The 25,383-nt window shown below is 43.1% G+C and overlaps 2 protein-coding genes and 1 long non-coding RNA gene across 10 annotated transcripts in view; all 3 read left to right on the plus strand.

The window, feature by feature from the left end:
- EXOC1 (exocyst complex component 1) overlaps window positions 1-20,384 on the plus strand; it is a 29,399-nt gene extending 9,015 nt beyond the window's left edge. Inside the window, exons 6-20 of one of the 4 annotated variants that reach the window (XM_083459838.1) lie at window positions 290-517; window positions 1,608-1,740; window positions 1,891-2,000; window positions 3,093-3,146; window positions 4,688-4,837; window positions 5,634-5,739; window positions 10,025-10,069; window positions 12,600-12,763; window positions 13,952-14,062; window positions 14,152-14,228; window positions 14,475-14,703; window positions 15,210-15,393; window positions 16,448-16,647; window positions 18,128-18,322; window positions 19,766-20,384. In XM_083459838.1, the coding sequence (XP_083315964.1) occupies window positions 290-517; window positions 1,608-1,740; window positions 1,891-2,000; window positions 3,093-3,146; window positions 4,688-4,837; window positions 5,634-5,739; window positions 10,025-10,069; window positions 12,600-12,763; window positions 13,952-14,062; window positions 14,152-14,228; window positions 14,475-14,703; window positions 15,210-15,393; window positions 16,448-16,647; window positions 18,128-18,322; window positions 19,766-19,918 (2,139 nt within the window). In that variant the 3' untranslated portion in view covers window positions 19,919-20,384. The remainder of the gene's footprint in view (window positions 1-289; window positions 518-1,607; window positions 1,741-1,890; window positions 2,001-3,092; window positions 3,147-4,687; window positions 4,838-5,633; window positions 5,740-10,024; window positions 10,070-12,599; window positions 12,764-13,951; window positions 14,063-14,151; window positions 14,229-14,474; window positions 14,704-15,209; window positions 15,394-16,447; window positions 16,648-18,127; window positions 18,323-19,765) is intronic. The other 3 variants (XM_083459839.1, XM_083459840.1, XM_083459841.1) reach the window with 3 other exon arrangements.
- On the plus strand, window positions 16,658-17,994 carry LOC310686464. The gene is made up of 2 exons (XR_014515945.1): window positions 16,658-16,816; window positions 17,173-17,994. It is a non-coding gene; the product is annotated as an uncharacterized lncRNA (long non-coding RNA).
- A 712-nt stretch (window positions 20,385-21,096) lies between the features above and the next one.
- Window positions 21,097-25,383, plus strand: part of CEP135 (centrosomal protein 135) — a 31,155-nt gene continuing 26,868 nt past the window's right edge. For 3 of the 5 annotated variants that reach the window (XM_083459800.1, XM_083459799.1, XM_083459797.1), the window contains exons 1-3: window positions 21,097-21,293; window positions 22,551-22,705; window positions 23,576-23,766. In XM_083459800.1, the coding sequence (XP_083315926.1) occupies window positions 22,593-22,705; window positions 23,576-23,766 (304 nt within the window). In that variant the 5' untranslated portion in view covers window positions 21,097-21,293; window positions 22,551-22,592. The other 2 variants (XM_083459801.1, XM_083459798.1) reach the window with 1 other exon arrangement.

Below are 25,383 nucleotides of genomic sequence, written 5' to 3' on the forward strand. Positions count from 1 at the left end.
GCTCTAGCCAGCATGGCCAATTTTCAGGGATGATAACGGTTGCTTTTATATTTGTTGGAAGCAGCCCAGAGTGGCTGGGGCTGCCCAGTCAGATGGACTTAGTAATAGCATTACTTACTTACTTACTTACTTATTTACTTACTTCTAGAGGGCTCCAGGTTGGTGCACATGAATGCTGGTGTAATAATTCTGAGAGAGTTATGGTTGTTTTTTTAATCAGCTGTGTTTAGTGACTACCAACTCTTGAAATACGATGGAAGATGGGTAATGGATATTATTTCTTTTGCAGGCAAACATCCACTCGATCATGGCCTCTGAGAAACAAGTGAACATCTTGATGAAGCTGCTGGATGAGGCGCTGAAGGAGGTGGACCAAATTGAAGTGAAGCTGAGCAGTTATGAGGAAATGCTGCAGAGCGTGAAAGAACAAATGGACCAGATTTCAGAAAGCAACCATCTAATTCATCTTAGCAACACTAACAACCTGAAATTACTTTCAGAGATAGAGTTCCTTGTTGTAAGCATGTGACATACTTACGTATTTATTTGTTCAAAGACACAGTCAACCCAAACCGAAATTTGAGTGAATTACAATAGATTAAAAAGTAGTTGTCACACTGCCATTATATTTAATGCCGATAAAACACGTTTAGCTGTTCAGCTGCATAGCTTTAGGTTCAGTGAGCTACTTTAAGTGCATCCAGGGACTTTGGCATGCCCAGTACACTTTTTGACTATTCCCCATATTTATTTATTAAATTTCTTCTCTGCCTTTTTTGCAATGAAGCGCACAAAAAAGATAACCGCAAAAGTGTGTGTGTGTGTAATAAAAATAACAACAGATTTAAAACTCTACAAACAGATTAAAAATTGCATTTGTTAGTTTTAAACTAGCGGCTGATAGGTGTTAAAAAAAACAACCAGGAGCCCAGTTAAAATGGCCTCAGCCAGGCTAAAGGCTCAGGAAGACCTTCGCTTCTTTGCATAGGGATAGCAAAGGGATTGGTCTCCCTTGGAAGGAACTATGAAGCCACCTGGCTCTTTCTTGTGTTCCTATTGAAAGCATTTCAGATGCTGGCAGAACATAGGACAGGGTCTCTTCAAAGATCTTAAAATGCATGTGGGATAAGATCGCCCTACTGGTAACCTAGTCTCAAGCCATTTAGTTTTAAAGATCATGACCAGTGTACTGAATTGAACCCATAGCTATACTTCAGTGGCAGCTCCTGTAGGCCTGCTTCTCAAGTCATGCTAAGGCAAACAGAGTGCCACCTCTTGCACTTCCATTGCCTGCGACGGGCACTTCACCTGGCGAGATGGGCTTTCTGTCTCGCTGCAATTTACTTTTGGTTCCAATGTATTTGTGTGCTTAAGTCAACTTAGCGATCTGTGTGGGGAGTTCAGTTAGCAGCAGTGGTGGAAATTGATAAAAACACTATCATGCAAATCCATGCCCAAGGCCATTATGGTGGGTGGAAATTAGGTTAGCGGTGCTTGTATGGAATATGCAAAATAATAATCTGAGCTCTTTTCTGTAGCCTGTGAAAGATAAATAAGGCTTTGAAGTTTTGCGCTTGCCCTCCCAGTGTAAACGTTTGTTCTTGCAGAACCATATGGATTTGGCAAAAGGTCACATCAAAGCCCTCCAGGAAGGAGATCTCTCATCTTCCCGGGGCATTGAGGCCTGCACTAATGCGGCAGATGCACTCTTACAGTGTATGAGTGTAACTCTTCAGCCAGGTAAGTGTTTTTCTAATTAAGACCCCCCCTCTCCCCTTACCATTGTCTTTCTGCAGCTGAAGTCTTCTGGTTTCCCCCAGTCCTTTTCTCCTTTCTGAAACTTCCCTTACTGAAGCAGTAATTTGTTTCGGTTTCCTCTTCTGATGATAGGGCATGAGATGCTCCATGCTGTGAAGCAGCAGCAGCAGCGCTTTAGCGATTTGCGAGAGCAGTTTGCGCGGAGACTGGCCAGCCATCTCAACAACGTATTTGTTCAGCAGGTACCTTGACTCTTTTCCAAACTGTAAATTTTTTGAAGATGAATGCTCGATTCAGTTTTCAGAGACTTCAGTAAATTCTGTATTTCACTGAAGGCTTCCCTTAAGCCATCTGACTGCTTTGCATCACTTTGCTCCCTTAATGATCAGTGGCAAAGAAAATTTAGTGCAATGAGCCAGCCATTGGCTATATCCCAGACCCTCCAAGTGTCTCTTATTTTCCAGGGACAACCCCAGATTTACAGAAGCCGTCCTGGTTTCTGATTTGATCCCAGAATGTCCCGCTTTTCCTTAGGATGTCCCTATTTTCATTGGAGAAATGTTGGAGGGTATGGAGTTATCCGACCTCTGAGCCATCTGGAGGCAGCTCTGTGTAGGGAAGTTTTTTAAATGTTTAATGTTTTAGTGTGTTTTTATATGTGTTGCAAGCCGTCCAGAGTGGCTGGGCCAACCCAGTTAGATGGGCCGGGGTATAGATAGTAAGATGATGATGATGGAATAGGATGTCCCTATCTTCATTGGAGAAATGTTGGAGGGTATGTATACCCTTTATGTGGAAAATTAACTAAACACTGGCATCTCAGTACTACGGCTCCAGTGCCCAAAATTCTGGTGAACTGATGCTACCTGGTTCTCTGCAGTGCAAGAAATAAGATATGAGCATTGCTTTTCCTTGTCTTCACTGCTAGGAGATGGAGATGGCCAGGAGATTAGATAGCTTTACAAAATAATGCGTGGAGGCCGGGATAGGCCTGTTTTTGGATTTTAGTTACAATATGCCAAAATGGAGCATGTTTTTAGAGCCAATATATTTTTGATTTCTGCCTATTGTGGGAGGAATACAGTGCCTACCTTGTGAGCTAAGCTTCCCCGGGGAATTGGTCACTGTTAAGAGACCAAACTTTTATCCAGATTGAGATGTTTATATATTTTCTTTGTATGGCACTTACAAATTAATATTTGGTCTAACTTCTGTACCACCTTTGTTTTTGAAGCTTTTAAGTTGTCACATGCACAGCTTAATGTTAGGAATGGGTTGTGTGGGCATCTCTATTCAATACAGTGTTTACATCCCTGCATTTTATCTCCACATAGTTTATAGAGCTGGAGAAGGGTCTCATTAACAGGTCCTACTATCTTTCAGTTCCTGTGAGTACAGAGAGTTTGAATCAACCTGTTTTAATTTTACTGAGTCGTCTTTTAAAAAGCTTGCTAAGCCTAATGTATGTCCTGCAGTGTTGCCTCTGCAAAATAGAAAATATGGCTTCTGTGACTTGAGGAAACAAGTCCTTCTGAGGATTACCTCGACACCAAAGCTTCCTACATATTGTAAAATGCGCTTTGTAAAAGATGCACAACTTAGGCACAAAGATGTTGAATCAACATAGACTGGGTTAGAGCTGTGTCAATGTGATATGCACAGGTGGGTGGTAGCAGGGAAGGCGAATGGAAACTGCTGGTTTTATTTACTTTCTGTTATTTATTAAATTTTTATACCACTCTTCATATGACGATCACAATTCACTACTAGAAATTAAACTGTAGTGAAGTCATTCCTGAATATCACATTAGTGTCCTCAGTAGAGGACCTGCTGCAAAATATTGCAGTTTGGAGTGCTCCTGCTTAGAATTGCCAACCAGCCATGCCTTTTTAAGGATATGCCGCACTCCTCCCCCTTCCCCAAGGCTTTCTGTCACCTAACCACCCTCCCAACCTCTGCAGTCAATCAGCATTCCATGTCCACTGACCATGATCAGTCTTCTTTGGGCTGTTTTGGGTCTCTTCCCATCCCCCACCCCCAGCCTCTGGCAGGATTTTTTCCAAAGGTTTGAGTACTTCTGGAACCTTGGGGCTCCCCCACGCCTGCTGATATCCCTCTCTTGTGCATGGATAATGCCATTTGGCATATGTAAGGATCCACATTAAGAGAATGAGTTTGCAATTAGTATATAGGATACCTGGTTTTCCTGGTACTGTACCTGTGAAGTCTACATGTGAATGTTGGGGCTGATCATATTTAGCATTTTGTTAACATAAGATAACTCAAAAGGGAGTGAAACCAGCTTTGATAAGCTTTGTTAAATTGTGTCTAACAGGGAAATTGAGATACTGCCTCTATCTTGGGCTTATTATAGAGTGATGATGAATGAGTGGGTGACAGAATGGCTTACATGTCTGTGAACAATGTCTATTAACTGGCACTTTTGTATTTAACATCTTGTCCGGAGTTGCATTTTTAAAGCACACCATCAAATTTATATTGTTTTACTGTGTAAAATAATATTGAAGAAATTCAACCCAAATCTAACAAATTGGGCTTTGTTTCACTCTATAGAAATGATTTTGGAATCTGGTGGGACAATATCTTAGCTATCGCTACAAGGTTAATGAGAGCAATATTGAAATTTAAAATGGAAAACGCAAGTCCTGATGAGAATGCATTGTGATTTCTAACACATAATCTGTAGCTCAGCATTTATTTTGTTCTTTGAATATTTTGTGGGGGTTTTTATGTCTGTTTTCTTTCTTTCAAAGTACTGAAAGGAACACAGAACAGCTGCAAAAGCATACCTGCTAAATGGCAAGGCAGATCTTTTATCTGACAAACTGGCAAATTCCCAGGGTGTCCAGGTTTGCGATTCTACTGTCGTGTTCATACAACTTTCTTCTGTTGCTTTCCTCTGCCAAGGGCCATGACCAAAGTTCCACTCTTGCTCAGCACTCCATTGAGTTGACCCTACCGAACCACCATCCCTTTCACAGAGACTTGTTGCGCTATGCCAAACTTATGGAGTGGTTAAAGAACACAGATTATGGAAAATATGAAGGGCTAACAACGGTGAGTGGCTCAAAGTGAAATATAGTATGGGATGTAATCAAACAGTCTTTTCTTCTTCTAAATTAGTTTGCAGTGTGAGATGATGATGCAGCAGTCTAGGGACTATTAGCTCTTGAATAATAGGAAATCTCCTTTCCACCACTACTATGCCCTCTTCAGTCTAAGTTTATTCCTTTTGATTTATTGAGATTATGAGTCTCAAGATAAAACTGCAACGCGGTTTGCCTTATGCTGCCGGCTTCCTCTGGTGCTCAGAGTTGCATTTTCAGTTTCTTTATAACTTGCATATCAGGCACTCGTTTGCAACCCATGCATGTGCAGCACTGCAAAATAAATAAAGAATTCAGTTCAAACCCAGAAATGGCATGGAAAGGGCAAAAATGGCACACAAAAAAGCAGCTCAAAATCCCGGGAGCGTTTGCAGGTGCAATCCCATGAGCCTTTGCATCAACCTTTGAGGTCTGTGGAGAGATGGAGCTTGAGAAAGGAGGTTTGGAGGGAGTCTGGTAGGTGGTGTTGGTTTTTAAAAGCGTTTTTTAAGGGTTTCCAGAGGTCGAATGGGGGTTTAGATGGTGTTCCCAGTATGCACAATTTCACTTACACGTGTGGTATCCAGGAATGTAAACCCCTCACAGAGGCGCCAAGTTGCCTTCAGGACTGAGGGAGCCTGGCATGCATGACATCCCACCCGGCACATGTTGTGCATTCCAAATTTACGTCTTTTGAAGTGAGGTGTCATATATTTCTCTTCCTGAGAAGCCACTAAACTTTTAATGTGTGTTCATTTTTCTTTAAGAACTATATGGACTACTTATCACGGTTGTATGACAGAGAAATAAAGGATTTCTTTGAAGTTGCCAAGATTAAAATGACAGGGGCAACGAAGGAAGGGAAGAAGTTTGGTAAGTATATAACAGGTGCTCCCTTTTTTTCAGTTTTGTGTCAGAATGAGCTGAAGGAGGTTTCTACTTTTGCGACCGACAGCAGATATTTTAGCAGCAACCGCAAAAGTGTTTTAAGAAGTTTCGAGTAAGGGGTGCAGGTGTCACCATTTAAATTTGATGTGCAAATTGTGGAGACTAAAATTCTAGTGGTGTTGTGCCTGACAAGTGGCAAGGGGACCAGCAGCAAGTCTGTTTAGCTCTGCTTAGATATTTGATATTTCTGAAGATGTGATCCAGTGAGTCTTCTGTATGAAAGCTCATATTGATGGTGCTGGGGTTATGTTCAGAGGTCTTAGTTAATAGTAAATATTCATGAGCATAAATATTTGGAATGGATCATGAGGGCTTTTCTAAGTTTCACTTACGGCAGCAGGGAATTGGAGATGTTGGAATTTCTGTCCTGAGGAGAACATGGTACGTAAAGGCTTATAGTGGAATCTAAGACATTTATTTGGTTATAGTCTTCCCTAAGTGATGTTAAGGGATGTGGGTGGGGCTGTGGTCTAAACCACAGAGCCTAGGGCTTGCCGATCAGAAGGTCGGCGGTTCGAATCCCCACGAGGGGGTGAGCTCCCATTGCTTGGTCCCTACTCCTGCCCACATAGCAGTTCGAAAGCACGTCAAAGTGCAAGTACATAAATAGGTACCGCTCTGGCGGGAAGGTAAACAGTGTTTCCATGCGCTGCTCTGGTTCGCCAGAAGCTGCTTAGTCATGCTGGCCACATGACCCGGAAGCTGTCTGCAGACAAACACCAACTCCCTTGGCCTATAGAGCAAGATGAGCACCGCAACCCCTGAGTCGTCCGCGATTGGACCTAATGGTCAGGGGTACCTTTACCTTTAAGTGATGCTAACTTGAATGTATCTTGCCAAGGGAAACTCTGCATCCTTTTCTTTTAAAAGACAGAACTGGAAATAAATTGTGTAACGTAACTTGTACCCTTCGGAATAGAATACGATTTAAATCAAAAGAAAACTGCAAGCAATTGATAGTAAACCCTGTAAGGATTTTCATGGAGCCAAGTGGAGCTTATAGCAAAATCCTGTTCAGGATTCCAAACACTCCATCCTCATCCATTCTCTCTGTTCCAGTTTTCAATCTTTCTCCTCCAACGGTTAGGCAGCATTCCATGGCTATTTTGTACACTTAGTACTCACTGGGTTGTTTGGGGGTGTTCCCCAGCCCCTAAAAGATAGTTTGTACATTCACAAACCTCAGTGTTTCCCCAAGCCTACTGATCTCTCTCTCTCTCTCTTGGGATGGAAGGTTCCATTTTGGCTACATAAGAAGCGGCACTTGCAGTCTGAACATCAGAAATGCAGGGCATGATTACGTAAGCTGTAATGCAGTGGAATATTATGTGTTGCCTAAAGGGACCCTTTTTAGATAATGGCCCATGATAAGCCATTATCTTCAATGTATGGGGTGTTGCACCTTCCCAGATTGACTGTTTTTAAATCTCTCTTTCCATACAGTGACCTCCTGCATTTTCAATAATGTAGGCCGCCCTATCCCACAGTGCGGTATTGCTGATAGCCAGGGCTCTGTGTACTCTGTAAATATGCAATCATACTGGCCCAATTAATATCGGGTGCAGAATTTAGCATCCTGGGAATTTCAGCTTGTCCTCTCTTTTCTTTTTTTAAGTCACACTGCTAGCCCTTAAAGCTGCTAAGTTGAGCTCAAGCACAGACATATATGAACAGTGTCTGGTGAAATATCCAAATGCCAGAGAGTAGACAGGAATGATTTCTAGTGTTTAGGAGCGAGCCATCTTTTTTTGTGCCTCTTCTCATTTTGTTTATTCTTTATTTACCGTATTTTTCGCCCTATAGGATGCACTTTTCCCCCTCCAAAAATGAAGGGGAAATCTGGGTGCGTCCTATGGGGCGAATGCAGGCTTTCGCTGAAGCTTGGAGAGCGAGAGGGGTCGGTGCACACAGACCCCTCTCCCTCTCCAGGCTTCAGGAAGCTATCAGCAAGCCTGGGGAGCCCGCAGGAGTTCCTGCAGGGCTCCCTAGGCTGCGGATAGCAGCCTGCTGCCCGGAGCGCAGGGCGCGCTGAAGCAGAGCGCCCCGGGCTTTGGGCAGCTATCCGCAGCCTCGGGAGCCTGCTGCCCTTGTTTTTCTCCTCTAAAAACTACGGTAGGTGCGTTTTTAATAGCTCGGGCTTCCCCCGCCCCAGCCCCGCGGCTGGGGGGGGGGATAAATTTTTTTTTCTTTATTCCCCCCCAAAAAACTAGGTGCGTCTTATAGGGCGAAAAATACGGTATCTACCCCACCTCACCCCCAAATGTTCTTGGTGAACGTGTAAATTTGACAACACTGAGGGAGGACCACAATAAATAGATAGTACATACATATGCAAGGCCCTGTGACAGTGACCTAGCAGCTGCAAGTCATGTTCACATGCTTTCCTCTTTCCTCTCCATTCTTTTTTGCATTAGTCCATGCCCATAGGCTCACAGAATATCTTATTTGTTAATATATGTACATGGTTTGGAAAATTTTAGGCACTTTATGTGGGATAACCAACCTCATAACCAACATGATTAAGTCTAATTAATGCATGAAGGGGTTAATGTCATAGAGTAGGCTGCCCTGCCAGACTTAGCTAGGTTACACCCTTTCACCTTGTGAGGAAGGTAACCAAGCCTATTGCTGTACCTCAGTCTACCATAGAGGCTCATTGTGTGAAGAGATATTGAGCTGACTGTTGCAGCCCAGATCTCATGGCTCTTAACAAGCCATTATTTTACATGTAGTGTTGTATTTACTGTGAACATTGCACATCAAATCTTCTGTGTATGCAACCTGTTTCTCCAGCTGTTGCTACTAGATTGGAATTCAACCTCCAAGTCACATTCAGCAATAAGTAACCTTGTGTCCTGTGGTTTTGTGTTTGCGGCCTGACAGTTTTGTCCTCTCCAAAAGTACATAAATCCTACCAGGTTTCTATGTGGACAGGTGTACGTTGTTACTGTAAAAACAGGATGGCAGTGTTAATAACAGCTGTTGTGAACCCATAGGAAACATAGTTTGCTTGCAGAAATATTGCCTTGCCTAAGTCCTTCCGCCTCCACAGCCCTCAAGGTAGCATGGTAGGAAGGAATGTATGTTTGAAGTGAAACACTAAACTCTTTCATTGTGAATTGCATTTAAAGCTTGGAAGGCATTCAGTGTACTCAATATGCCACACGGAAACGATGGTTATGGCATTAAAAAGCATCTTAAGTTGCCAGTAATGAGACAATACTCCAGGCTTACCACATATACAGGAGACTGAAATTTAGATAGTGTTTCACAGTTTTGGGGAAGCGCCATACCTTTGTGTGCAAATGGTTGCAGGTTGAATCCAGAACATCTCTGGGTAGGGCTGGGGAAGAATTCTGTAGGAGACTTCTGGAGATCTTCTGCCTTTCAGCATAGACAATACTGAGCTAGAAGGACCAATGGTCTGACTTTGTACAGTGCAACTTCTATGCACCAGCCGTCATCAGATTGTAGAAGTTGCTTTTTTTACAGCAGAGGATTGCTTATCTATGGACAGTGAGCGTTAGTTTAGGCTTTTCTGTGCATATGCAGCGGTGCAGCTCTGTACATAGAAGTTGAGGTCTCCCATTGTCAAGACCATGCAAGCATTAAAGCAGTGGCTTAAAGTGACACTTGGCCTTCCTTAGAAGGTGACCAAGAGGAAATAATGCATCATTAAGAGCTGCCCTCACATCCATTGCCATGTTTCAGAGGATGCTGGGGCAGAACTACTGGATCATGGGCAGCCACTGCTAACAAAACGATGGCAGAATCCCCTGTGATGTCCCTAAGGGATCCTGGGACATGTGTCTCCAATTCACATACTACAGCCTCTCTGGACCACCCAAATGTCTTCAGCATCTGCCCTCTCATTTGTGTCATATCTTATGAATGCCAAGTGTTCCATCTGCCATAGCATGGCAAATTGGAGACCCCCTGCACAGTCAAGTTTCCACACACACACACACACACACACTGGAAAATCTTCAGTGTGCTACCGAAACGTAATCTACATTTTCCGGCATAGTTAAAAATTCTAGATAGGTACCTCCCCAGCTATGTTTGTTTGCAACTTGTAGTTACTTGCTTCTCATAGTTATCTGCATGTTTCTTTCCAGCTAGTGCTTAACTTGCATCTCGTGCATGGTTTGTGCAAAATGCATTTTTAACTTGTCTTTGTCTTTGATGCTTGCAACCTAATCCATCCCAGCTACACTGCCTCGAAAAGAAAGTGCTGTCAAACAGGAAACGGAGAGTGAGTATGATGAGCGCTTTAAATGGTTATTGCCAGTGCATTCATGTCTGTGTAAAACGTAATTGTCATGGCAAAAACCTATTAATACCAGAATTCTGTTAGATGCAATGTTTTTGCACAAATTTGTGAGTGCTACAGCAATCATAAAAAAGGAGCAAAACCTGATAATGGACCCCTGTAAGACAGGGTTGAGACAGATCCTTTTCTCACCTATTTCTCGCTGGACAAATATGGCAGGGTGAATGGGACCTGCTCACCTCTGGGGGAACTCCCATTTTGTAGCCAATCCCAACTGGCTTGCTCTCGCCAGCCATCAGCTGATTGGCAGTGACAGGAAGCCTCCCTTGCCAATGCACAATAGGGACTGCCCTATAAGCTTCCTGTTGTGTTTCTGCTTGCCCCTCACCGGATGTCATATATGACATCAGGTTTGGGGCAGATTTTGGAGAACCAGTCTTGGAGGCCACATAGGGTCCCATATCAGGCCTAATGAAGCCTATGGGTTGAAGGTCTCTCTTCCCCGCCCCCCGCTATAAGAGATCTCCAATGTGATACTCATTTATAGGCAAAATACAATAGCAACGTATTTTGCAATTTGTTTTTAAACTCAGGCCATGTCTGCCCCAGATGCTTTTTTGAGGCAAGATAAACACCCCCATGAAAATTTCACAATGGAGCTCTGATTTAGCCTATGGGGAGTTCCTGCTCATCTGCCCTGACGATTACAGGCCTATTCGGGATTACAGACAGTGCTACCGGAGGAATAATATTGCCATGAGATTCTTCTGCACCACATAATGCTTGCCATGTGGGAAGCACATTCTTTTTCATTTTTGTGCAAATGGCAGTCATGAGTGTCTCATCATGTTTCCACTAAGAGCTTGTCTATGCTACAATTCAAACTGTGGCTGCGTGAACTTGCATAGCCTTTTGTATCTGGTGTTTTTTAAAAATAGATGTCCCCAGCCTTCAGTGATCTGACTCTCCCCTTATATCCACTTAACATCTGTTTCAAATGCTTAGAGCAGGGATGGCCAAATTCTCTAGTCCTAAGCTTTATAGCGTGGTGGTTACCCATGGGTGCCGTCATGTGTAACCTCCACCATACAGTGCTCATTCAGAGAGAATCGCCATACACATGACGGGTTGCAGGCTTGTGGCAACAGTCATTACAACACACACGGCTGGAGGCTACAGTGACCAGCTCTTCACGATGCTCGAGGTTCTGCAGGGTGAATATTTAAGGTACCATCATGCAGCAGGTAGTTTCTTGGAACCAGCCATATGTTTAGACTTGGCTTGGATCTAACATTGCCTTTACACAAATGGAAGACATTTCTCCTCATTCAGAGGGTGATCGTAGCCTCTTGCACTACTTTGAATCCTGCGTACGATAATGAATCAAGATGAGCCTTAGTGTATTCTCCCTCTTGTCTGCTGCAGCAGTGAGAGTTTTGAAACTTCCATTTTAGAGAAACTGCACCTTGCCCAACCCGAAACTTAAGTTTGATTAATCTTAACTATGGTTAGTGAAAGCAAGCCAGTGTGGTTTGAACTTGACTAGGGTTTGAACTCAGTTTGTTTCCACGTACCATAGTGAACATTAAACAAATCAAGCTCAAAACCTAATTTATGAAGGTTTCTTGCTTTAACTAACCAAGATTAACTGCATTTTAATGTGTAGTTAATCTAACACAGAAGAGCAGGAAAATAGTTCAAGGCTGAGGCTCACCTAAGTTCAATCTTCTGTCACAAAATTATGGTTTTGCATTGTAGCCAGATATGGCCAATGATAGAGTGAAGCAGGAGAGAGCAAGGTAGAAAAAAACAATTTACAAACAATTCAAGCCAGAATCTTTTGCTGTTACATTTTCTCACAAAAAAAAAAAAAGCACAATGGTGGCTTCTTTCCACATTGAAAGTAGTACAGTTGCATAAACCACAACTGCTTTTCAGTTTTCAACTGAAGTGGAAAACCACAGAATATTTGTGCACAGTCAAAGATAAAAGTCACAACACTTCTTGAACGAAATGTCATATTCATTGGCAGAGTTTATCTGTAAGGGCAGCCTGCAGTTGAAATAATTTTACTGAAAGAGGCCTCGAGAGGATAAAGGGTTTCCTTATCTTTCAAGCAGGTGTTTGCTACTATTTTCTTGTTAAGAAAATAGTAATTTCTTGCCTTTGTTCTGCTTTGCTTCTAGAAGACGCCCCTTATCACCTGTGATCACCTGGTTCTGTCTATCCACCCTTATCTGTGCTCTTTTCTGGAATGCTATTAGCACTACAGTAGTCCTTGTATTTGCTGAGCCCACATGTCTGTCACTACATGTCTGTTCCTGAACCATGTGGTTTCACCTCTAGGTGAAGAAACGCGTGAGCACAACAGTCCGCTTGTCATGTAGGGGAAGTACTGGCAGTGTCTAGATGGACGGGAGAATGCTAATCTTGAATAGACAATGCTTATTTGTATTGTGACACATTATTCCATATAGGACAGTTCCTCACATGGCTTTCATTATCACCTTAGGTCTTCATGGAAGTTCTGGGAAGCTGACAGGTTCCACTTCTAGCCTAAACAAACTCTCAGTTCAGAGTTCAGGAAATCGCAGGTCTCAGTCCTCCTCTTTGCTGGATATGGGGAACATGTCTGCATCTGACCTCGATGTGGCAGATAGAACAAAGTTTGATAAGGTAAAAATGTAAGCACATTGGCTGGTGCTGCATGTTATAACTGCGCTTAAATAATGCTCATTTCACACTAGGTGTAATTGTGGCCTTCACTCTTGTGTTACGTATGTTGCACGAGGACCTCTGGAGCCTGCCGCAAAGGTAGGATCAGGGTGGCTCGGGAGTAGCCCGTGCTGCAGCTCCTCCTCATGCCAGTCTTGCTTCTTTTAGAAACTGGCATGAGAAGGAGCTTAATCATGCATCCCTTGGTGCTTGTCTGCTACTTTTCTAGTATGGGAAAGTACGGCTACACTGCAACAGTTCCTGTGATGTGAAGGAGAGAAGGGAACTACAGTAAGCTAGAGGTGCTGGTTTTGTGAGGCTGCGTATGGAAGACCTTTTCTTGTAAGGCCGACTCCATTTGCACCCCTCTGCTTGCAAAAGGGCTTTTGATCCAGCAGATGCCTTCAGTAACAGAAGTGGGGAGTAGTTTTTGCCTGTTACCCCATGTGCCCCTTGAAAGCCTACTCCAGAGAAAAAGAAGTGGAGGAGTTTGGATTTGATATCCCGCTTTATCACTACCCCAAGGAGTCTCAAAGTGGTTAACAATCTCCTTTCCCTTCCTCCCACACAACAAACACTCTGTGAGGTGAGTGGGGCTGAAAGACTTCAGAAGTGTGACTAGCCCAAGGTCACTCAGCAGCTGCATGTGGAGGAGCGGGGAATCGAACCCGGTTCACCAGATTACGAGTCTACCGCTCTTAACCACTACACCACACTGGCTTGGGAGGTTTGGGGTCCTCCCAGAACAGTGTGGTAGGCAATAAGCATGGCGGAGTGGGCAATTGGCAAACCTTGGTGAAATAAGGACTTTAAATATGTGCAATAATTGTGTGTATATGTATGTGTCGTGTGGCTGGCTGTGCCTGCACTTGACATGCACGCTCTGGCATAAGGCCGACTAAGGGATGTTCAACCATGGCATGAAGGATACCAAGATCTTATTCTTGTTAAACAGTAGCTTAGGCATTTGTTCATTGGTGTGGATGCTACCCACATGAAGCTGAACCCCGAGAAGCTTTTTAACCGCACAGACAAGAGCCGTATGTGAATGCACCTTCAAAGGAAATAGATATGGTGCTTCTTGATTGTGGCCCATCAAGAGTGGCAGTCATTTGTATGCTAAATGTATGGGTTTTTATTGTTCTGTAGATTTTTGAACAAGTCCTAAGTGAACTGGAACCCTTGTGTCTGGCAGAACAAGACTTCATTAGTAAATTCTTCAAACTTCAACAGCATCTTAGCATTCCTGGAACACCCATGGTACGACTCTGTTTTAAATATTGTGGACTCAAAAACTTGAGTTGCTACAAGGAGCGATCTCCTTCTAAACCATCCCTTCTTTTTTTCAGAGTGATGCAGAAGAGGTGGATGGAGGAACTTTATCAAGGGCACACAATACTGGTGGTCTGCAGTCAATGTCTTCAGAGTATGTTGAATATTAAACAAAAACAAAATAATGTATTTTCCTAGGTTCTAGAATCATGACAGGTAAAGCTTCTAAAAAGCTGAATTATTTCAGACCATGGCAGTGTCTCATTATAATGAAGCAAAGCCCCTTTCCCCTTTTGTACTTTGTACCAGTGGATCTGGGAACTAATTGTTCACCTAGATTTCTAAAACTAATTATTCAGTAAGTACTGCACTTGCCTAATGTCCACACCGTATTTTACAGGAATCACATGATCCGGCAGATGATGATAAAAATATTTCGCTGCGTTGAGCCAGAACTGAATCACCTCATTGCTCTTGGGGACAAGATTGATAGCTTTAATTCCCTTTATATGCTGGTGAAAATGAGTCACCACGTATGGACAGCCCAGAACGTGGATCCAACGTCCTTCCTCAGCACAACACTTGGAAACGTTTTAGTGACCGTCAAAAGGAACTTTGACAAGTGCATTGTAAGTTTTCAGCAGCTTTCATAATTAGGTTCTTTGGGCCGAGGCGCACATTCGCCAAACCAGGTAGAACTTCACATTTGGTGAGGCACTAGGATTGCTCCCCTTGCCTCAGTGAATTGGCTTTATCAGATGGCAGTGGATGTGCATAGATTCCTACCTGTATACATACAATAACTTGAAATCCCTGCCCTGCAGAACAAGGTGGGGTAGGACGACCGGGATCACCATAAGGAGCATGTGTGGTGTGAATCTATTTTGTCTATATGTGGAATACATAGAGGTCCTATGACTCAGTGGGTCTCTCCCATGCATTGACCTTTAGCTCAGTTTCTTATGCGATGCCTTATAGTTAAACCTATCTGTTTGGCTGGGGTGGAGGAACGATGGCACATGTCCTGCTTCCTGGATGGTTGCAGTTTGGATCCATCTGCCTTCGCCTCACCTCTTTCCCTTCCTCAGTTTAAAACGGCAACTTATGGTCTGCGATCTTTGTTTTTCCTCTTCAGAGTAACCAAATCAAACAGATGGAAGATGTAAAGATATCCAAGAAGAGTAAAGTTGGAATTCTCCCCTTTGTTGCTGAATTTGAAGAGTTTGCAGCCTTAGCTGAATCTATTTTCAGAAATGCTGAACGCAGAGGAGACCTGGATAAAGCCTACCTTAAACTTATTAGGGGAGTTTTCACTAATGGTGAGAATCTGCCTCATAATCAGAAAGTCCTTTTTCTGTTGTATCTCATATATAGTGTTATCCTGTTGATGAAATGGGTTAAGGTCCACTAGAACTCAGTGGAATTTACCTTTGATTGCACTGTCAGTCACTGTTACTTAACCCCTATTTGCTCTCATATGCCAGCTATTTATAACATGGTTTAAAAATGAATACGGAAGCATTGCATTCAGTATATTGGCCTGGTTCACACATCACGCTAAGGTGAATTATTGTTTGACCCAAACACACAGAGTCCAGGAAAAGCAAACACAGCTACTTACTGCTTCCTGGTTGTTCTGCTTCTGTGTTGCATTGAGCTGAGCCATGGTTTGCTATCAAATCTAGGCTCATGATTCAACTCCCTTGGATAAACCATAAGCTGTAAACCATAGGACCAACCTGGGTTGTAACTCATGGTTTGTCTAGCGGGAGATAAGCCACAAATCTAGATACAGATGACAACACTCAGCGCAGCAGCAGCAGAATAACTAGGGATGAGCCAAACAGCTGCGTCCTCTCTGGAAGTCTGCATTTTCATGCTAAGGCATGGTTTGTCTTCATGTGACATACAAATTAGGCCATTATCTTGCCTTTTTAGTAATAGAAACATTGACAGCTGTTTTCCATATGGAGTTGTATAATTGTATTTATGGTATGTCATCAAACAGAAAAAAATCAAGGCACAACTTAGCAGAATTTAAGACATATAAGTAAGTGCATAACTCTTTCATTGAACTATGTAGCATTTAAAAGTGCTTTACTTGACAGGAGAGTCCCTTTTGTGTTTGTATATTATCAACACAGCCACCTCAGGATTCTTTTTAGAGCGGGTTATCTTATTTCCACCCCAGAAATCCTACTGTCTGGTTTTAAAATCACATGGATATTACCTTCCTACCTGAAACTAAATATATGCTGTTCAGGAATTATGTGCTGAGGGATTATGCTTATGTGTTGAGAGGTATGTGTTGATTCTTTGCCGTCTTTGCTGTTGGTGTGATCATGTGTGTCATTTGGTTTGGGTTTTTTTTAGTGGAGAAAGTAGCAAATGAAAGCCAAAAGACACCGCGGGATGTGGTCATGATGGAGAATTTTCACCATATCTTTGCAACTCTTTCTCGGTTGAAAATCTCATGTTTGGAGGCAGAGAAAAAGGAAGCTAAACAAAAATATACAGATCATCTGCAGTCCTACGTTATCTACTCTTTGGGACAGCCACTTGAGAAATTAAATGTAAGACATGTCCTTCTATAACTTCAATTCTGGGGGTTAAAAAACAAATAATAAATTTAGAAGGCTGTCAGAAGCAGACTTCTACAGCCCCAGATGCACACTCCAATTGTTAATTAGTATGGAAGACCTATTTATACCTGTTCTTATTCATAGGTTTAGCATTCACCCTGTAATATTATGCAGTAATACCTCGGGTTAAGAGCTTAATTCGTTCTGGAGGTCCGTTCTTAACCTGAAATTGTTCTTAACCTGAGGTATCACTTTTGCTTATGGGGCCTCCCGCTGCTGCCGCACCACCACCACACAATTTCTGTTCTCATCCTGAAGCAAAGTTCTTAACCCGAGGTACTATTTCTGGGTTAGTGGAGTTTGTAACCTGAAACGTCTGTAACCTGAAGCATTTGTAACCCGAGGTACCACTGTAATTGTCTTCCAAAAATTGTTTTAAAAGGAAAGGCTATATTTAGCAAAGCAGTGGCCAGTTTCCAAAGCAGAGTCTGTAACCTGAAGCATCTGTAACTCGAGGTACCACTGTATAGCATATGATGATGGAAGAATAGAGTACATACTAAAACCCCTAACAAAAATAGGTTTCACAAAGGCTGCAGAAGCTCTGTTTTTCACCTAACTCATGCAATGAAATACCGAAGAAGAGATGGAAGTTGCGATAGGAACAGGAGTGGCATATTATGACATGGGTAATCGCTACGCATCTTAAAAAGTTATGGAGAGGCAAGCTTGTAGATTGTTCATCTCAGTTTTTAATCAGAAAGAGTAGAACGAGCAACATATGTGGTGATTTGATCTGATAAATATCCACATTGTGAAATGGGGTACTGTTGCTAGTCAGCATCTTATCTAACTAAATTATTGTTGAAAATGGGCTGAAATAAAATATGAAAGGCTTTATTTATTACATTTTTTAATATATCCCATGTTTCAGGATGCATATCCTTCAAAGGTAGCTTATAAAAAAATATGAAACTTCATTTAAGCACTCACATGCACATTCTTAAGCAATATCAACAACATATGCAAAGCCATTGGGATGATTCCCATAGTACAGCTGCTGTGGTGGTGAAGTCCAACTGGACAGATGGTCATTGCCTATGACCCTCCCTCTCCTGGAATCCTTCCTGCAAGACCAATTGATGATTCAGTGGTCCTAGGGAGAAGTCCAGCTTAACCAATGTGTACAAGCAGAAATAACAATATAGGCATATATCAATGGGGCACAGGCATAGAATGTAAAGCTTTGTGTGTGATGAGTTGCACTTTGCTGATCTAGGTGGCACCTGATGTCTCTTACAATAGCAAGTAAGAGAAATCCGGTCAGTTTCATACTTCGGGGAAAAACAGGAAAAACTGCTTTCCAATGACAATAGTTCAAATGTGTAGAAGCCACGCTTTAATACCAGGTGTTTAAGGCTGAGCACCATTTTGTTTGTGGATTTTAATATATTTCAATACTTTGCATCAGCACTTCTTTGAGGGCGTTGAAGCTCGTGTGGCGCAAGGTGTGAGAGAAGAGGAAGTGAGCTACCAGCTGGCGTTCAATAAACAGGAGCTAAGAAAAGTTATAAAGGAGTATCCCGGCAAGGAAGTGAAAAAGGGGTTGGACAACCTTTATAAGAAGGTGGATAAACACTTGTGTGAAGAGGAAAACCTACTTCAGGTAATATAAAATAGGTATTAAGAGTGTGTATAAACCTAGTTAATGCTGTGTAAATGTTTTTGCTTTCCTTGGTTTGTCTCTTGTTTAAGGTAGAACATCACACGTTTGAGGAGAAAATGTCTCGCAGTAAAAGGATGTAGATCATAGAACTGCATCGAGATAAAGGGTGAAGCGGGGAGGAAGAGAACATTTGAGGAAGTGCAGTGCGCATTCAGCCTTACAGGCCACAGGGAAAACACAATAACCAGGTTAACATATATGACTGCTGCATTTATAGCCCACATTTCCATTTGCGGGAGGTGGGGAGGGGGGAAATGACCAAGGCACCTAACAGCAATAAAAGCAACAACAGAAAATCCACATTGACATAGAAGAAGGAAGGAAGGAAGGAAGGCTGTGTTTGGGCTATGTCACTTGCTGAGGCTCACATGATGGAATACTTCAGTGTCCCTTTCTACATAGGAAGCTTGCATGCCAAAGAGAAACATTCTAGCCTTGTTTTCTCTTTCACTTGCTAGTGTTGTAAATGTGGGGGGGGGGGGGAATGTATTGAAGAGTTGATTGAACCTCCACCTATACTCTGAAGTAAAGAAGCCTTTAGGATGTTGCTTTCTTATTGGTACAATTGTAAACAGACTCCTGAGCAAATTACTGGCTAGGATTGTGATGGTGTCGGTGGGCTTTCCTGTTTGTTGAATGTGAAGGCATATATAAGTACATATCCTGGCAAAAGCTGAGCAGGGAGAAGGTTCATCCTGCTGCTTTTGATGGATGCGTGCAAGGAATTGACTCTTACCATCTGTCTTGCCTTGCCTCTCCATAGCAACAGCAACTCCACTGTCCTCCTAAAAAAGGTAAAGGTACCCCTGCCTGTACGGGCCAGTCTTGACAGACTCTAGGGTTGTGTGCTCATCTCACTCTAGAGGCCGGGAGCCGGCGCTGTCCGCAGACACTTCCGGGTCACATGGCCAGTGTGATATCGCTGCTCTGGCGAGCCTGCACCAGCGCAGCACACGGAACGCCGTTTACCTTCCTGCTATAAAGCGGTACCTATTTATCTACTTGCACTTTAGGGTGCTTTCAAACTGCTAGGTGGGCAGGAGCTGGGACCGAAAGACGGGAGCTCACCCCGCCGCGGGGATTCAAACCGCCGACCATACGATCAGCAAGTCCTAAGCACTGTGGTTTTACCCACAGCGCCACCCGCGTACCTACTGTCCTCCTAGGTCCTAGGAAAAGGGAGGTGGCAGAAGAGACAGTGCCGAGATACCTAACCATAGAGCTAAATGTTGGAAATGGCTCCACACACAAATTTCCTTGGAAGGTGCAGAGCTGTCCTCAACAGTGAAGTCAGTCAGCAGGACAGGCCTTTGGTGATACGGATTAGTAACCATGGATAACATTTACATTACTGAAATTCTGCTTTTCTTCTTTTTTTGGTAGGTGGTGTGGCATTCTATGCAAGATGAGTTCATACGCCAGTACAAGCATTTTGAGGGCTTAATAGCACGCTGTTATCCTGGATCTGGAATTACTATGGAGTTCACTATCCAAGACATTTTAGACTACTTCTCCAGCATTGCACAGTCTCACTAATATCTGCCAAGGGTTAAAGCAAGATAAACTAATGAATTTGCTGGGAAGAATCTTTTAGCACTGAAGACTTGTTACTTTGTGAGATGGAATTTTGAGGAATGTCCTTAATTATCTTTATGCCCATCAATTGATGGCCTGAGGAGAAATGTTGCTTACTTACTGTATAGAAACAGTGTTAAAGCATACTTTTTCACATGTAACACAGTCTGGCTTGTTTTATTTTCCATGTTGATATATTAGCCTTGTATAATTTATAGTACATTAGATACTCAACTCTTTGGCTTTCCTGTAGCTTCCAGTAATTATGTTAAAGTATTAAAATTATTGTACAAGGCTGAAGGGGTTTCTGCATCAAAATGTATTAATATATGGATTGATGGAACTTGCACGCATGCTTTCAAGAATCTATTTACATGACTTTATGGTTGAAATTCTTCTGATCCAATATAAAAATAATGTTTACAAAGGAGTTCCTTGTATTTATTTCCCTATCCTATGACATGCATTACACAAAAGGAAAAATTGTCAGTAAACTGAGGGATCCAGATACTATATTTAAGTTATGTGTTTTTACTTTTTACATGCATACTTTAGTTGAAAGTTCCTTGGAAACACTGAGCTAACTCTTTGATTCTAACAACTAAAACTTTAAATTGGCTCAGTTTATCACACTGATGAAGAAAACAGCAAAATAGCTGGAGAAAAAGGCAGAAAAACAGATTCAAACAGGCTAAGCTTGGGAAGAACTTCTGCCCTTATGGTTGTACACCTGGACTGCAGAAGAAATGGATTCCTAAAAGGAATTTTGAACGAGATACTGAAACAATATTTAGATCCCTGCTTGCAGCAGTCAGGTGGCTAACAATGGGGGGGTGGGGAATACGCAATATGTAAGTCTACAGATAAAATAAGTGATGCTGCAGTGAAAATAGTTTTGATTGCATTTTTAGCATTTAAGTACACAGTCTCGGTTTTTTCCTTAATGCTTTTGCTGTTCTGAGATGCTGGCATTAACAATCCAGTGCAGATTACTATTTATTCCGTTTAAGCAGAATGAGAGAATTAGGTTCTAGTTTCCAGAGCGCATCCTGGCCGGGCGAGTGACCCTTCAAAAGGCTCTCCAAACCTGCCCTCCCAGCCTCAGCCGCCAGAGGCCGCTGCGGCAGCGTGCGGCGGAGCCCCGGCTCGTCCGTTAAAAGTTTCCCCAGAGCGCGCTCGCGCTCGGAGAGCCGTTGCTGGGGGCGACGCCGGGCGGAAGAGGAGCGGCGGCGGACGCTTCGCGCGCCATTTTCAAACGGCCGCCTCGGCCCACACCGCCGCTCCAACTTCCTGGGAGGCTTTTTGGTGTGGAGAGGCGGGGGAGAAAGAAGCGAAGGTAGAGTAGCCCGAGACCCAGGAGGGGCTCCCCGAGGGCGAGCGGTGGGGGAAGAGCCAGGCCGCGGGTTTAACGGCACTCGGCGGAGAGGCCGAGATTTATTAGAGAGGCCTCCACCGAGGGCCCGTTTCCATGGCGACGGCGGGCGGTGACGTCACCGCGAAGGGAGCAGCCCTTTCAGCTGCTGTGACGCTTCCTGGGGCCTTGAGGACGAGGCTGCCTTGGGAAAGCGCCGGCGCCCTCGTCCTCCGCAATCACAGAGCGACCGCTTCGGGTTCCTTGTCTTGCGGCTCTGGCCAGACCCTCCTCCCCCCGTCCCACAATCGCTGCTTCTTCGCCGCCCCCCTTGGGTTGACCCTCCCGCCCAGTCGCACCTCCCTCCCCTTTGCTCCCTTCACTGCGATCCCAATGTGTCTGCAGCTGCTCGCCGCAGCCTCGCCTCTCTCCCACGTCATTGCTCTTCTGCTTGCTTCTTGACCCGTCCATATATCTATTTCTCCTAGAAATCCTTGCTGTAGAACAGTTGCTCTCAAAAAACAACAGCACACCCCCCACTGTTGTATGCAGAGGGGTGTGTGATCTGTCATGTATGCTTTAGTTGCCATTCCTTGCATTGCACAGGGTTGGACTAGATGACCCCTGGGATGCCTTCCAACTCTACGATTCTATGATTCTGTTGTGTATAGAGGTATCTCTCTCTTACTTATACATGTTCCACGGAGTTCAGGCTGGCATACGTGATATCTGTGCTCCCTGACTTTATCCTCACAACAGCCCTATGAGGTAGGTCAATCTGAGAGACAGTAGCTGGCCCCCGATGCAACTGGTTTTGTTGCACTGGGCGCAGAGCCTTGGGGGATGCTGCAACTATGATGTAGAATGGAAGGCAAGAGGCAGGGGGTCCCCCAGTTTTGGCATCGCAAAATGAAACCCCATGCACAGTTCTTATTCTTCAACTCCTTTTGTGTAGAAGTCACTAGCGTGTGGTTGACTGGTTGCACCTCGTGATGCCCTGGCTACATCTTATTTATGAACTCTAATCAGTTGTTGGTTTCTAATCTGATAGTTCAGGGACACTCCAGTTTGCCTCCATACTCTTCTATTTCACCCTCTTCCTGGTAAAAAGTAATGCCTCAGCTGCCAGAATACCATGCTAACTTGTATCAGGTCATGACCAAGTGCCAGAAAGCAAGGAGTTTGGTCTTGCATGTTCATGTTGTAATGGTGTAAGCTAACATGTGCTTAAATTATTTGCAGATCCCATTTTTTCACAAAAGACAGTTCAAAAATATCATCACAATGAGCACAGCTGCAGAACGAAAGTTCGTTAATCTAAGGAAGCGGTTGGATCAGCTGGGTTATCGACAACCATTAGGAGTGGAAAGTTTGCCTTTGGTGGAAAAGCTTTTTAGGTATCAAAACAAAAGGGAATAGCAAAATGTACTCATAGGTGCTATTGGACTGATATTTGCTGTTTGACTGCATTACACTGGTGGTGAAAGTTAGTCTTCTGTGAAATGCATTGAGATGGCTTTGTCAAAGCAAATATCCTATGTTAATACTGAAATGCAATTTAAAGTAATCTTTTGTAACCTCACTGTACACAATCTAGAGACATCAGTTTCAAATTTCACTAGAATGTATCATAATTGGCTTTTAAAAGCATGCCTAAAATTAGCTGCAATAAGCAACTGTTTTAGAACAGAGGTCTGAGTGCAGTGCATAGAAAAATCTGTAACAGGAACATTCCTGTGACATAAGGGAACCCTGGTGTACAATATTAAATGTCCTAGCCAATAAAAATAGGGTTTAATTTGAACAAATTAATCAGCTTAAAGAATGGTGTGAATGCTGTTCCTGTAAGCAGCATTCATCCTGAAAAAAACCAAATGTTTGTTTTCATGCATAAATGGGATGTCTTGTATATGCAGCCACAAAGTCGGGGTAAATTCTGCCAACCAAATGTTGCACATTAATCTTAGAAATGCTGCCTGCTTGCCTCCTCCTCCTTTAATCTGTGTGCAAGTAAATCCCCTTTTGATTTTAATGAAAACTTGGCCATTTAAGGAAGGCTAAGATTGTAGTCCATGCATACTTGCATAGACATAGGGAAATAGATGAAATGTTCTATTTAAAATCTGGTTGGCTAGTACACCAAGCCAAAATCTGCCTCTATTCTGGCCTAGAGGGTGACTGGAGCAGGGTATTTATACAAAATACTAGTTTTGGCCATTATAGGATTCATCTCTCAAGCCTGGAAATTTGTTTTCCTTCTATATCAGTGACCTTGTTCATACAACTGAGAGCCTCCGGAGTGCTAAGCTATCTGCTGGAAAACTTGAAAAAGAATACAGCAACTTTGACGTTGTTCTAGAACCTTATCGAGAAGAAAATGCTAGGCTCACCCGTGAAAACAATGAACTACATTTAGAAATTCTGAAACTGAAAGAACAATTGGAAAAGCAGGTCAAAGGTAATATTGAAAACCTAACTGATTATTTGTCTCTCAGAAAGGGGGGGGCAACAAATTTTGACTATCGTTGTTAGTTAACCAAAACTTGTGGTTGCCATTGATCCCACAAGTCTTGCCTCTAATAAGTTTGGTGGTAGCACTCTACCCTTTATGGTGAGTTTTGGAAGTACTTGCACTGGTGAGGCAGCAGGAAGATGGAATCTGCAAAAATCACCTTACCTTTTATCTTTATGGATCTCTCCATTACATCAAAAGCAGAATGGCAGCATTGAATGCCACCCAAAGACTATGTTTCTTGATGCAGTGGTGGACTGGATAAGGGCCAATAAACTGTCTGAATCCTGGGAAGACGGAAGCTCTTTGGGAATCTCCCTCTGAAGGAGCAAGTGCATAGTCTGGGGGCACTCCCAAATGCATCTTTGTCACTAGGGGCCCTGTTGTCCTCTGTGGCTAGTTGTACCTTCTTCTAGTTTCATCTGGTTCGCTAACCTCATCCATTCCTGGACAAGGATAGCCTGACCACTATAATCCATTGGTAATCTCGAAGCTACTGTAATGCACTATATGTGGGGCTGTCCTTGGGTCTGATTCAGAAGCTCCAGCTGGTGCAGAATGCGTGGCCAGATCACTGGTGGGAGTGTCACCATTGTTAAAACAGCTGCACTGGTTGCCCACCTGCTACCAAGCCAGGTGCAAGGTTCTTTTATTGATTTACAAAGCCCTAAACAACGAATTCAGGACACTTCAGGGATCACCTGAATCCTTATATACCAGCTTGATCACTGAGATCATCTGCAGGAACGTCTTTGGTTGGTCCCCAAGTAAGTGAAATCTAGCCTTTAGTGCAGGCTTCCTCAAGCTCGGCCCTCCAGATGTTTTTGGCCTACAACTCCCATGATCCCTAGCTAGCAGGACCAGTGATCAGGGATGGTGGGAATTGTAGTCTCAAAACATCTGGAGGGCCAAGTTTGAGGAAGCCTGCTTTAGTGTCATCAGCCTAGTCCTGTAGAACACCCTACCAATAGAGATTCAGGCACCTTCTGTGCCAACTTTTAAATGTCCACTGAAAACTTTTTTGTTCTGCTAGGCCTATGCTGGCCACAGTGGTCTACTGATGTTATAAATTTCTTTTTGCTTGTTTTTAACTTGTAATGATTTTATTGGTTTTACATTTTTATTTTGTGGTGAACTGCTGTGATACATCTATGACACAGCGGTATATAAATATTTTTATAAATAAATACATAAAGTTTCAAACCACAGCATGCCAGTGTTCTCCCTGAAAAGCTATGATACTAAGAGTCAGGGAAATGAGAAATAGTTTAACTGATTCTTAAGGCTGCTTCAAGCAATATTTCATTGTAAAATGCCTTCTTAATGTTGTACACCGCCCTGGGATCTTCTGATAAAAGGTGGTATATAAATTGAATAAATCATAATAATAAACAATAATACTTGAATACGATCCCCAAAACTGGTCTAAGTTTGAAGTGCACAAATGTGTGTGTTTGGCCACATCATTTTAAACTACAGTTAAGTAGCTCTATTGCAGTGATTGCAAACACGCACACTGTGATGGGTCTTTACCATAGAATTGTAGAGTTAGAAGGGACCCGA

This window comes from Podarcis liolepis, assembly GCF_965112155.1.
Source record: "Podarcis liolepis genome assembly, chromosome: 9".
NCBI lineage: Eukaryota > Metazoa > Chordata > Lepidosauria > Squamata > Lacertidae > Podarcis > Podarcis liolepis.